Genomic DNA, 12,010 nt, shown 5'->3' on the forward strand with positions numbered 1-12,010 from the left:
CCACACTAAGGTAACCTTTTAACCTTAAGAACCCCTGCTCTCAGAGTTCTCTCTCTTGAACTAATGATACAGTTGCTCTCCAGCAGAGGATTGTGTTCTCACAGCACATAACAAGGCAGGCAGAGAAGAAACTACAGAGCAGGAGCAGGCAGTGTGAAATCCATGGCAGCATCAGGGAGGACCAGGCCAGGGATGGAGGAGCTGTACTGCTACATCACCAGGCAGCTACAACCCTGCTCCCTTCCAGAAAAGCTCTCTTTCATTTTCTGTGCACAGCACTGGTGGGAAGCAGCTGAAACAGAAACACAGCAGACAGACAGGACAGTTCCAAGCCACCTCTGAGCCTGTGATCCAGATATCCAGACAGGTTCCCTGCAGAAAGGATCTGGAAAGATCTGATGGATCTGAACTTCCCTGTGCAGCCTCAGCTATCCCTGTCTAGCTACAGCCCTACTGGAATGGTGAGGACTAGAAAGCCTTATTTAGCAGGGACAGCCAGAAGGGAAATATGACAAAACCAGCTCAAAACCCATCAGAAATGCTGAATTAAAAGGAAATAACCAGGCATTTACAACCAGCTCCTTGAACATCATTACCAAAACAAAGCAGAAGTTTTTATCTAACGGGTTAGCACACAAGCAGTGTTAAACACGTGGCTGCAGGCAATAGTTACTTGGAGAATGTAATCTTTATATATCAGTCTCATCTTGTGAGCTCTACACAAGTCCCTGAAGAAGACGCAAGTGAAGACACCTCAATGTTCGAAGCTTATCAAGTGTTTGCTACTAGCTTGACTGGAAACCAAAAAGCCGAGCCCACCTGCGGACACACAGGCATAGTAATAAAACAACACCTGTTCTCTGGGATCCTAAACTGGAAATGCAGTATTCCCACAAACACTGAATGCTAGGCTAAAATGGGAGAGTGCTGAGAAGAAAAAAAACAACCAAACCAAGGAAAACAGAGCCTGAGGGATGGCATGTGCACTGCTATCAGCTGCTCTGCGTTCACCCGAGGCAATGTTTCCATGCTTGTGGAGCGGGATGCGGCCTCGCAGGCAGAACCACCGCCGGGCACGGCTTTTGCTGCGGAACCACGGTGTCAGGGGAGCCTCACCCCGCTCCGGGACAGCCCCGGGCCGGCAGCAGACCCCGGCTCTGCCGCTGCCCGCACCCAACTCCGAGTGTGGCACAGAACCCGCCACGGAGGAGAGAGATCCGGGGCGGGCTGAGGCGAAGCCGCCCCCCGGCCTGCCAACCCTCGCAGCGCACTGAGAGCGGGACGGGCACAGCCTCCGCCTGGCCGGGCCCCCTTCCCCTCACCTTAGCCCTGCCGGCCTCCAGCTTGCGCCTTCGCACCTCCTCTTGTGCCTCCATGAGGTGGCCGGGGCGGTCCGTGCGCCCCCCGCGCCGTCACGGCGGCGGCAGCGCAGCTTCGGTCATGGCTGCCCAGCGCCGCTCCCCGCCCGCCGCCGCGCCAGCCGCTCCGCGCGGGGCGGAGCTCCACACCCATTGGCCACAGCTCCTGACGCACCGCCGTCACCGGCCAATGACAACGGCTTTGCTCAGCCGGGCTCCGCCCACTCCGGCTAAATGGCTGCTGGGATACCCCGGGCAAGCCGGCGCCAGCCCCCGGCCCCGCCCCCTCCGCGGCATCCACCAATGGGAGCGTCGGGCGCCATTTCAAAAGGGCCGCTGTCTCCGCTCAGCGCGGGAAACAGCCAATGGGGGCATGGGGGGGTTGGGGCGTGGCGGCGTGGGGGGGGGCGTGGCGGCGTGGGGGGGGGCGTGGCGGCGTGGGGGGGCGTGGCGGCGTGGGGGGGCGTGGCGGCGTGGGGGGGCGTGGCGGCGTGGGGGGGCGTGGCGGCGTGGGGGAGGTGTGGGGGGGCGTGGCGGTGTTGGGGGGCGTGTCGGCGTGGAGGGGGCGTGTCGGCGTGGAGGGGGCGTGTCGGCGTGGAGGGGGCGTGGCGGCGCGGAGGGGGCGTGGCGGCGCGGAGGGGGCGTGGCGGCGCGGAGGGGGCGTGGCGGCGTGGAGGGGGCGTGGCGTCATGCAGCCAATAGGATGTGGAGGGTGGAGGGTTGGTGGCTCCTTTCCGCCTTTCTGCTCATTTGTAAATTTTTAGCAAAGGAATAAATTGATGTTCATTGGTTCAAAGTCGCGTGATTCTCTTCAGTAATCAGTATTCTGTCGTCTATTGCTAATTGATTTCTCACTCTTCACGCTAGTTTGGTCGTCATTCTTTAATCCCTCAGATATAAGGAATTTAGAACTAAACTCAAACCAGATTATAGTGTGCTGTGTAATCAAGAGCAGGTGATGCTTTGCTATACAACAGGATTTTTACCTAATTGTTTAAGATTGATGAGCAGAAAAACTGGTCAAAAGCAGGCGTGGGACAGGTTATGAATATGTATGGATGATGTCAAAACTTTAATAAATATGTATAAGCTTAGATGTATATAAACATACGTACTTTTACAACCTCTTGCTGGTTGTGGAGTTTTTCCTCTGTATGTTGGTTGCCTCTATTGTAATTTTCTTGGACATGGAGTTTCCAAATTTCCAGGCTTTCATCTCCTCTGGAGTCTTCTGGTTACTCCAACATCCTTGAAGGGCCATAAGTTTAAGATCCCAGGTGTCCAATCCTCAATTCCCTTTTTCTCTGCTTATTGAAGCTGTAAAACTGGTGGCTTCTTTGGATTTTTGAAATCATTAAATTATAAAAATACAGGCTTTAATCAAATCTGTTACTCAGAGCAGTGTAATTTTTTTTCCTGGACTTTCTTTCCCTCTTTAAACTGCATGTCTAAAAGGTGCCCAAACTTTGACTTCAGCACTGCTGCTCTATTTAGAGCAGAATAATTCTGTCCTGTGAGGTGCATGTAACACACCTGTTTGTGGGATTAAATTTGTCTGGTTTTGCTCTTTTGAATCCTCATGCTTTAGTGTGATCCCTTGTTTGGGATTCGGTGCAGCTACAGATCCCTTCCAGCAAGATCTTGTGTGTGGCTGGCACCTTCCTGGCCCCACATTAATTAGCAGGCTGTAAGATGTCCCAAGAGAAAGGATCACACTGTGACCAAGACATCCATAACTGTGGGAAAGGGTCTTTCAACAAGTTTGCTGGACAGCTCTTTTTTTTTTTTTTTTTTTTTTTTTAAACCTGTCACATCAAGCAAAAATTTCTCTTCATGTCTTTAGTAAATTCGGTTGCTTAACACTGGTGCTGTACTTTTAATGGGATGCTTATACCTGGTTCTTTTTATCAAATTTCCTTGTAACCCTCTATTCATACTGCAGTGAGGGCTCTAGAAATTTAACTTTTAGGAGCACTGTACTAAACCAGTTGGTGGTAAAATAATCAGCTCAATATTCATCAGGAGTCAAAAAGGGGGAGGTTTCTTTCCCAGCAGAGAAGCAAACTGTACTTTTGTAGTTTACAGGCATAACTGGGCTCATGCTTTAGGTTAAAATAATTAGGAAACTCCTTGTCAAAGGCTGTTGCAGCTGCTCAGATGAAGGAGTCCAAGATGTTAGAGAAAAATCTTGTTGGGGTTTCAAAGTACAGAAATGGACTCAGAGTGGTTTCCCAGGAGAACTGCTGGCAGGTGAGAGGATTTTCTGTTGTGGCTTGTCATCTCTGCCATTCACCACAGAGCCCTGCCAGAGGAAGCTGAACCCCAGCTCTGACACAGCACAGCTGTTGGAATTTTGAAGTTTGGGAGTTTTGAAGTATCCTCGGCTCAGTGAAAATGAGTACAAAAATGAGCATTTTTGCACAAAGCGTGCTTTGGAGTGACAGCTGTAAATTTGTTTTTATTTTGCTTTCACCCGGGAAAATCAAATAATATGCAAAATTGAAAATTCCATTTTCACTGAGCCAATAAAAACCCCCCAAAACAAACCAAAACAACAAAAAAAATCAAACTAAAACAAAACGCTAATACACAGCTGTTTTAGGGATCCCTGCACCTTAGTTTTCCTAATTTCTCCAGTGACTTCCAGCCTGTGTATTTTTAGGGCTGGGTCACAGCCAGGGCAGGTGATCTGTGCTGCTCTCACACAGCATGTCTGAGCTGCTCCAGCTGCCAGCAGTGGCTCTGCTGCAGTTTTGCTGTAGCCTGAGAGTGAGGAAGGGGCTGTAACTTGTCTGTGCTGGGCTTAAAATATGATCCTGAGAAGGAGTGCCTGTTACTTGGCTTTTTTTTCTCTTGCCTTGGTGCCCATTTTATGGATGTCACTGATAAATGTTACCCTGTTTTTATGCCAGCAGGGCTTTGCTGGGAGAGGGAGGCATTCCACAGGTTTCTTGGGAGATTTTAACTAAATAGATGTTGCACCATAGCCTCTTTGCTCTTGGGCTTACCCAGGGATGAGTCCCAGGTATGCTCCTTCATTTTTTTTTGTTACTGTGTGGTAATAACAACTCATGTAAAGGGTTATGTCAAAAGTGTGCAGACCCCTTATAGTGGAATAAACAGATACCAATCAGCAAGATCACAATCTGACCACTGGCACCAGGCTTGTTTTAATGAACCACTGGCTTTTATTTCGTTTTTTCTTGCCCACTAATGTGCCAGGCATTTCCTTTACCAAAGGTACACAAGCTTCTCTGCCTGGAGATTGTTTATTGACACTCTAAACTTAGCAACCAGGTCACAGGCACAAACCTCTGAGCTAATTAGAAGGCTCTAACAACACAGAGGCCAGGCTTAGTGATGGTGCCAGGGGAAGGGTAGCAACCATTAGGAACAGACAAATAAATATTCAGTCTCAGTTGCCTTCCTGTGAGCATCACAACCTGCAGCACAAAAGTATGTTGAGAGAAATGGCAGGAAAAGCTGTGTCTGTGACGTTGTGAATGCCTGTACTCATTTTTACCTGGAAGTGAAACTGAATCTTTTATCTGCTCCTCTCAATTTTTACTCATCTTCTACTATTGCTTTCTAAGAAAGGAATTATTCCATTAAGATTGTGAAGGTGAAAAAAATGAGCACTGAGAACCTACCTACCTGTTCAGCTTTTTAACCTGTTTTTGCCTGCCTAGTCTTCCAGGAGATAATGGCAGATCCTTCAGTGGTGGATCACCTGACACGACTGAAACTCAAACTCTTAGAAAAGGTAAGGGAGTAATTCTCCTTGCTTTGCTTTTTGCTCTCGCATGTTTAAGCATTAACACTGTATTTTAAAATAGTATAACTCCACTGAGATACACTGAGGAGTACCTTAAATAACATTGTAGAAGTTTATGTGCACCTACAGTAAATTAAATTGTCTTTGATTTTATGGGAGATGTCACCAGTTGGCTCAAAGCCAGTTTGAACTGGGATGAGCAGCAAAGTTTAGGAGTAAATCTTGGGTAAAGAGAATCTCAGATTGTTTAAAGGCAATTTCATGTCTGCTTTCACATAAGATGTGTTGCCTGGTCAGACCTTTGCTGGATCAAGAGTCCAGATCTTGGACTATCAGGCAAGCCCAAACTGAACATTATCAAATTCTCCACATGATGCAGCTCTCTACCCTACAAAATAAATTATGTATTGTCTCCTGATTCACCATACTATCAATTTTAAGGTCTGGAATAGCCTGGGCAGTTGGAAGCATGACTATTCTTTACTGTAACTAGATTGGTAATGAGACATTTCATACTGCTTTAAGAACCACCATTTTTTCTCCACTTCTGCTCTATTTCTTCCATCCCAAACCTGTGCCATAGGCTTGGAAATCCTTGCGAGCTTTTCTGCCTGACTTATAACCAGTTCTGGTTATGGTTCTGCCAACAGAGACTAGAAAATGAACAGGAGAACCTCGAGAAGATGGAGTTGTCTCTCCCAGCTGCAAGTAAGAGAAGCATTTACTCTAATTATAGGCATATTTTAGAAAGGGCTTGCTTATGTTCTCAGACATAAATTCCTCAGGAGATGATCCCCTCTCCTCCCTTATCTGTGAGCTAGCTGCTTTTTATCTTTTGAATTTCTTCAGCTGTTTTTTTCCTGACTGAGGGAAGTGAACAACCAGCTGAGCACCTGCCCAGGTATCCTCTGCAGCCTCTCAGCTGCAGCTGCTGGCTCAGCTGGAGCAAACTGATGGTGATCCACTTTATCCTAGCTCTTACAGCTAGGAGTGAGCCCCTGCTGTAGTCCAGCTGTTTGCTTGGCTTTGGGGATTCTGGAAAGGCAGGAGGAACACTTCATTTCTTTGTATGGCACATGCTCTGTTTATATTAACTATGGATTCAAGGCTACCAGTGGAAGCTCTGTGATATTTCTAGATTGTACTGTGGGCTCCTGTTCATTGACCTGGTGCACAAATAGTTGGAATCTTCTCATGCTGTGGCCAAAAAGTTTAAAAAATCCTCTATAACTACTTATGGTTTCAAAATACAAAATGGTGCTTTCCAGAGCAGATGCCAAGCATGGCTCCATAGTATCTGAAAGCATTCTTGCTTTTCTTCATTCCAAGCGAGTTCAAAATCAACCATGTGTGGGATGAACTGAAAAGGAAGTTGATTCAGAACAAAATAGAAAAGCTGACATTCAAACTGGAGTTTGTTTGAGCTCTTACTACAGACAGTCATCCTCTGAATGCATGGGTATATGTAGAAGCTTTCTGAAATGGATTCTTAAACCAGGAGGTTAAAAGGGGGCTCTAGAGAGCAATCTGAAGAGTTTATTTTCAGAGGTGTTCTGCCTTTGTAGAGCTGCTGAACAGCTGTGACTGCACATGGCATAAAGTCATTATCCATACATGGATTTCACAAGAAAAGTAGCCCAAGCCTTTTGTGGAAGAACTCAAGCTGAGCAACACAGAGTCCCCAGGCAGGTGCAAAGGAGAGCCTCTTTATTGCAAAAAACAGAGCTTTTAAAGCATTTAGACCAGTTGCATAGTTTTAAAACATAAACATAATTCAACCAATCACCATACACGATGATGTGCACATGTAATGGTTATATAACTTGGTTTTCTACCTCTAATTCAGCTGAGTCCCTTTCCCACAGTCCTTTTCTGCTTAGCCAAGGTAGCAGGTCTGAGCCATGATTTTACAAGGCCTTTATTTTATAAGGTAAACCTTTTTAAAGGTAAACCTTTACCTTACTTTATAAGGTAAACCTTTTACGAGGCTTTACCTTTGTGCAACATCAAGCTAATAATCTAATAACACATCTTCCAATTAATATCATAATACAGGTGCTGCAATAGCTCTGTCTTTGGGATCCTTTGGGAAGATAATGGACTTTTTCTCTTCCAGGGAATGTGCTCCAAAGTGCCCTGAGGCACAGGAAAGACCTGCTGCAGGAGCTTAGGGTAAGAGCCCTCTCTGGCCAGAAGTAACAGATACATCCACTGCTGATGTGGCTTCTGTGCTTTTCTTTGTCCTTTAGTTCTGGGGCTGGGCAGGATTTAGTGCTCTGATGCTTTGGAATATAAAGGCTGGGCCAGCTAATCAGGGAAATGTTCTCCCAGACTTTTGGCATGTCGTTCTGCACATTTTTTTTTCCAATCCCTTTTGCTTATGCTTCAAGATCTGTGAGAAGGAAAACTTGCTTTATCCTTATGCAGGAACTGGCAGTGCCCTTGCTGCAGATTCCCAGGGGCTAATCCCATTTAGTCCAGAGAGCAGAGCCATACTGTCTGCCTTGCTGTCACCAGATTTTCTTTAAGAAAATACTTGACCTTGCAGGAGCAGCACCTTCTGGAAGAGCTTTCCCAGCCACCTGCACCACCTGGGGGATATGACCACAGAGCTGCCCTCCCACAAGTCTACCAGATCCCTTTTCCAGATTCCCAAGTGGAGCCACCAAGGATTATCCAGCAGACAGTGAGGATTGTCTCCTAGAAAACTCCACTAGCACTGTGCCAGTCTGAGCTGATATTTGGGAGCTGTATGGAATTGCTCATCCCACAGAAAGGGAAGATATGCCTCTTGCTCTTTTATGGGACCCTTGCTGCCTGCAGTGAAACCTAAGGGCAAATCATCTTGCAAATAAGGCCCACAATTAACAATGGGAATGATTTGCCCTTGGAACAAGATGGCAAAAGGAGTGGCAGGGCTGCCCACACTCCAGCCTGGCCATTCAGCCACTTTGTAATGCACATCACTGCCTGCTCATGCAGCCCACACCCTCAGCAGCTTCTCCACAAGAACCCCAGAGTTTCATGAAGCCTAGGCACATGATGCAGATGGGGGAGCTGGCCAAAACCAGCCCTGACTTCTCCATTTCCCTTCCTGTTCCAGGTGCCAGCTCAGCCTGCCACCATCATCCAGCAGCTGCCCCAGCCATCCCCTGTGATCACACAGATTCCCCCAGCCCTGCCCTTGGCTGCCCCCCGCTCTGGGAGCATTAAAGAAGGTAACAAACCCTCCAGAGAGCATCCATCCACCTCCTGTCACCAGGCCTGGAGAGGGCAGGGCAGGTGCCATGGCAAGGGAAGGGGTCATGCCATGGTGTCCAAGCTAATTAGTGATGTGTTTATTGAGCTGGTGGAGCTCTGGGAGTTGTGCTTTGTAAGTAGCATGTGGGGACCAGTTGTGAAAGGCTCACAAAACTCAAACTAAAGAAAAAGGAACTACAAACTCAAGGGAAGATTGGGAAAGCAAAACAGTTCCAACTCACGGCACTGAGTAATATCAACAAAGTCAAACTCCTGCCCATGGATGATTCCAGAATTAGCAAAAAGGCTTCTAAAATCTGGCTTTATTCTTTTGTTCCTTCCTAACCTGCTGCTCGATCTCCTCAGGCTTTTATTTGTGCCCTGTGTTTGGAAACGAGACAGAACATCTGAAAGTGTTGTTCTAAATATAGTGCAATGCCAATAGAAGAGTTTGTTTCTAAACATAGGTGGGTGCTACTGTGAAATAATACATGAACTAAAACCTGGGACAGTTTCCCTGGCTCAGCCTTCAGCCAAAGGTTCATCCCACACAGGAATCCTCAGTGATGAAACTGCAGTATTTCTCAGCTCATACTTCATCTAAGTGTCTGGATTTTTGAATCACAGTTTATTTCTATAACCAAAATAGTCCAAATCCATTCATGACTTCTCTGAAGCTGCTACATGTAAACTACTTTTTGTATAATCAGTAAAAAGGGAAATGAGAGTTGCCTTCATTGCTTTTTCCCCTTCTCTTTTTTCTCACCTCTCCCTCTTCACTTCTCCCCAGTTATTTACACTGCACAAGTCCTTTGGATCCCAGAGATCGTGTAAGGAGGTTTGATGGGCATGAAATGACAGACTGAGGGTTGGACTTGATGATGTTAAAGATCTTTTCTAACCTTTATAGTTCTATGAGCCAGTGGACTCTCAAGGTGGCACTGCAATATCACATAAATTTGAGGAAACCTCTCACATGGAAAGCAATGATCTGGGACAAGGGAGGGCACAGCCAGGAGCTGGAGTCAGGGAAAGCTTATTGTTTTCTTCTCTTGCCAGATATGGTGGAGATGATGCTGATGCAGAATGCTCAGATGCACCAGATCATGATGCAGAACATGATGCTGAAGGCTGTGCCACTGGCAATGCTCACACAGCCTGGGGGAGCCAGCTCTGCCCTGCCCCAGCACACACAGCAGGTAACCACACCCGGCCTGGAGAGCATCCCTGCCCACAGCAGGCACTGCCTCATCTCCCTGCAAGGGCACAAACACACAAAGAAAGAGCTGGGAGAGACAGAGGGCTGCACCAGAGGAAAGATGACAGGGGAAGAGCATGGCCTGATGCCCACCTTCCTCTCCAGGCCACCCTGTCATTCTGCATTTCCCTGACACCAGTGGAATAGATTGGAGGGAGTGGGGTCTGAGCATTGGGTGAAATGTGTAAGTCACCACATGTTCTTGGACCTTCTGTACTGGAACCTGCAGACTCTTCTCCAGACACATCCCAAAGCTTCTCCTTTTCCCAAGGGGTGGCTGGGTGGAACCTCACCCCGTGGGGGCACAGGTTTCTGCAGCCACCCTTTGTCTCTCTCCCACAAGGACCTGCAGCCTGCTGCTCCCCTGGCTGTGAGAGCAGACAGGCCCAAGGCACCTGTGGTGCACCACCACCACCATTACCCTCCCATGGGGGTGCTCCCCGAGCCCCCCAGGAGCCTCCTGTCCCCATCCATGGCACAGCACTGGACCAGCAGCTCTGCCCAGCCTATGTAAGTCAGCAGGCAGCCATGCCATGCACCTGCAGCCCTTTCTCCCTGCCCAGGTGGGGTGGCCAGGTGGAATAAACCTGGGGATGTGACAAGGATGAGGATGAGGATGACACAGATCATTGCTCTGCTCTGCAGGGGCTCTCACCCCATGATTTGGGTCTCCCTGTGAACCCAGCAGTCACCTGCTAAATGAGGCCAATGGGGGCACAGGGAGAAGTGTTTTACCTTCTGGCTGAGGTTCCCAGCAGGATTTATGTTCTTAAAGCACTGCTGGGACATTTACTAATCAGAAATTCCTGGGGAAATAAAAAACCTTAGTGAACAGGAGAACAGGACGGAGGCAGCTGCAGCCTTGGGCACGGGTGACCTGCTGGCAGGGATGTCTGTACAGCCCTCTTTAGCAGAGGATTTGAATTCCTGAACAGATTATTTACCTAATGGGATTATAAGGGATGAACATTTCTACCTATTTCCCCTTGACACGGGTTTGTAATCTGAACCAGTAAAGAACTCCTGGCTCCTGTCAGGATCAGTGCAATTCACTGTTTGCAGAAATCAGTAGATCTTGTCATGGCCTTTAAACTGTGCTCTTCCTCTTCTTTAGCTGCCTTCCACCACAAGGTATGAGAACAAACACATCTTTTTGCACCTGCAGCACTACTGGCTGTTGCTAAACACAATAACCCCATTTTTCTTGTTGCAGGTGGCCCACACACTGAGAGTACAGGATCCTCTGCAAGTGGACCATTGCCTTTCTAAAAACAATAAAATCCTGATGTTCTTCCTCAGCCATTGACATGTCTTTTTCTTCAGCAATGTAAATCGAGCGCTTTTCCCTCCTTTCCTTTTCCCACTAGTTTTCAGAGGCAGGCTTTAATCCATGCCCATGTTTATCTTGCTCTTTTTTAGTTTTATTTACAACTTCTTAAAAGACTCACTCAGAGTTTTTATCAGGCAGCATTTTTTCATGCTGTCAGCAGCCTGATTTTGCTTAATATGGAAAGGTGAACAATGATTTTGCAGCATTTTCTCAGTACCTTCCCACCTTCTGCTTTTAAAATGGAGAACATTTGTACTCTGGGTTTGCCTGGTGCAGTTTGTGAGTGAGTCTGATTAAGAAAACCCAGGGACCTAAATTTTGTTTAGAATGAAGAAAAGATAGTAACTGTCACTGCTGGAAGCTAATCATGTGCTGTCTGTGTTCCAAAAACAATTAATGAATAATGTATTTACTATGTAAAACCTACCTTGCTCTTTGCCCTCTCTGCTCTGCAGTCTTTGAGATTCTTATTGCTCTCACAACTTCTCACTTTTTACAACTACCTGAAAGAGGGCCTCAAGTTGTGCCACGGGAGTTTAGATTGAATATTAGGAGGAAATTCTTGACTGCAAACAATTGTGAGACATTGGAAGAGGCTGCCCAGGGAAGCATTGGAGTCCTGCCCCGTCCCTGCAGGTCTCTGGTGGCCACAGAGATGTGGCATTTAGGGTCACAGCTTAGGGGTGTGCTTGGCACTGCTGGGTTAACAGCTGGGACTTGATGTTCTTATAGGGCTTTTCTGACCTTAACTATTCTCTGAGCGGGTTCAGCAATAAATTGTGCTCTGTCATATGAATGTCTGCAGTTTCACTGTTTGCTGTTTAATTATTGTATGTTGGCCCTAATTGGCTCCTCCCTTTTCAATGCTTACTGTGGGCAGCATTGGCTCAGTAGAGCATTTCCTGCCAAGGATGGACATGTGAAATAATGCCTGCAGAGATGTCTCCTCACAGCCTCATCTGAGTCCTGGAAAGAGCAGGCATAGAGTAGGCATAGAGCCTCTCCTAAGCATCACACCCCAAAATGCCCGAGTCACACACAGCTTCCTT

The 12,010-nt window shown here is 47.3% G+C and overlaps 2 protein-coding genes across 15 annotated transcripts in view; one reads left to right on the top strand and one right to left on the bottom strand.

Moving 5' to 3' along the window:
• PCNT (pericentrin) overlaps positions 1-1,438 on the bottom strand; it is a 68,241-nt gene extending 66,803 nt beyond the window's left edge. For 8 of the 10 annotated variants that reach the window (XM_088167736.1, XM_088167732.1, XM_014891717.2 and 5 more), the window contains exon 1: positions 1,323-1,428. In XM_088167736.1, coding sequence (XP_088023862.1) covers positions 1,323-1,376 — 54 coding nt within the window. In that variant the 5' untranslated portion in view covers positions 1,377-1,428. Of the gene's footprint in view, positions 1-1,322 lie in introns of all 10 variants that reach the window. The other 2 variants (XR_015804755.1, XM_088167731.1) reach the window with 2 other exon arrangements.
• Positions 1,439-4,666: 3,228 nt separating this feature from the next.
• Positions 4,667-11,753, top strand: C7H21orf58 (chromosome 7 C21orf58 homolog). Of its 5 annotated transcripts, none has more exons than XM_014891700.2 (9): positions 4,667-4,814; positions 5,048-5,121; positions 5,784-5,841; positions 7,250-7,305; positions 7,682-7,819; positions 8,237-8,351; positions 9,433-9,572; positions 9,975-10,141; positions 10,845-11,753. In XM_014891700.2, the coding sequence occupies exons 2-9, from the start codon at positions 5,062-5,064 to the stop codon at positions 10,858-10,860; spliced, it is 750 nt and encodes a 249-aa protein (XP_014747186.1). In that variant the 5' UTR covers positions 4,667-4,814; positions 5,048-5,061; the 3' UTR covers positions 10,861-11,753. The 5 variants fall into 5 exon arrangements, with proteins under 5 accessions (XP_014747186.1, XP_088023864.1, XP_088023866.1 ...); XM_088167740.1 differs by having other exon boundaries at positions 4,757-4,814; positions 5,717-5,841; XM_088167738.1 differs by lacking the exon at positions 9,975-10,141.
• Positions 11,754-12,010: the final 257 nt, after the last annotated feature.

This window comes from Sturnus vulgaris, chromosome 7 (genome assembly GCF_052056855.1).
Source record: "Sturnus vulgaris isolate bStuVul1 chromosome 7, bStuVul1.hap1, whole genome shotgun sequence".
Lineage (NCBI taxonomy): Eukaryota > Metazoa > Chordata > Aves > Passeriformes > Sturnidae > Sturnus > Sturnus vulgaris.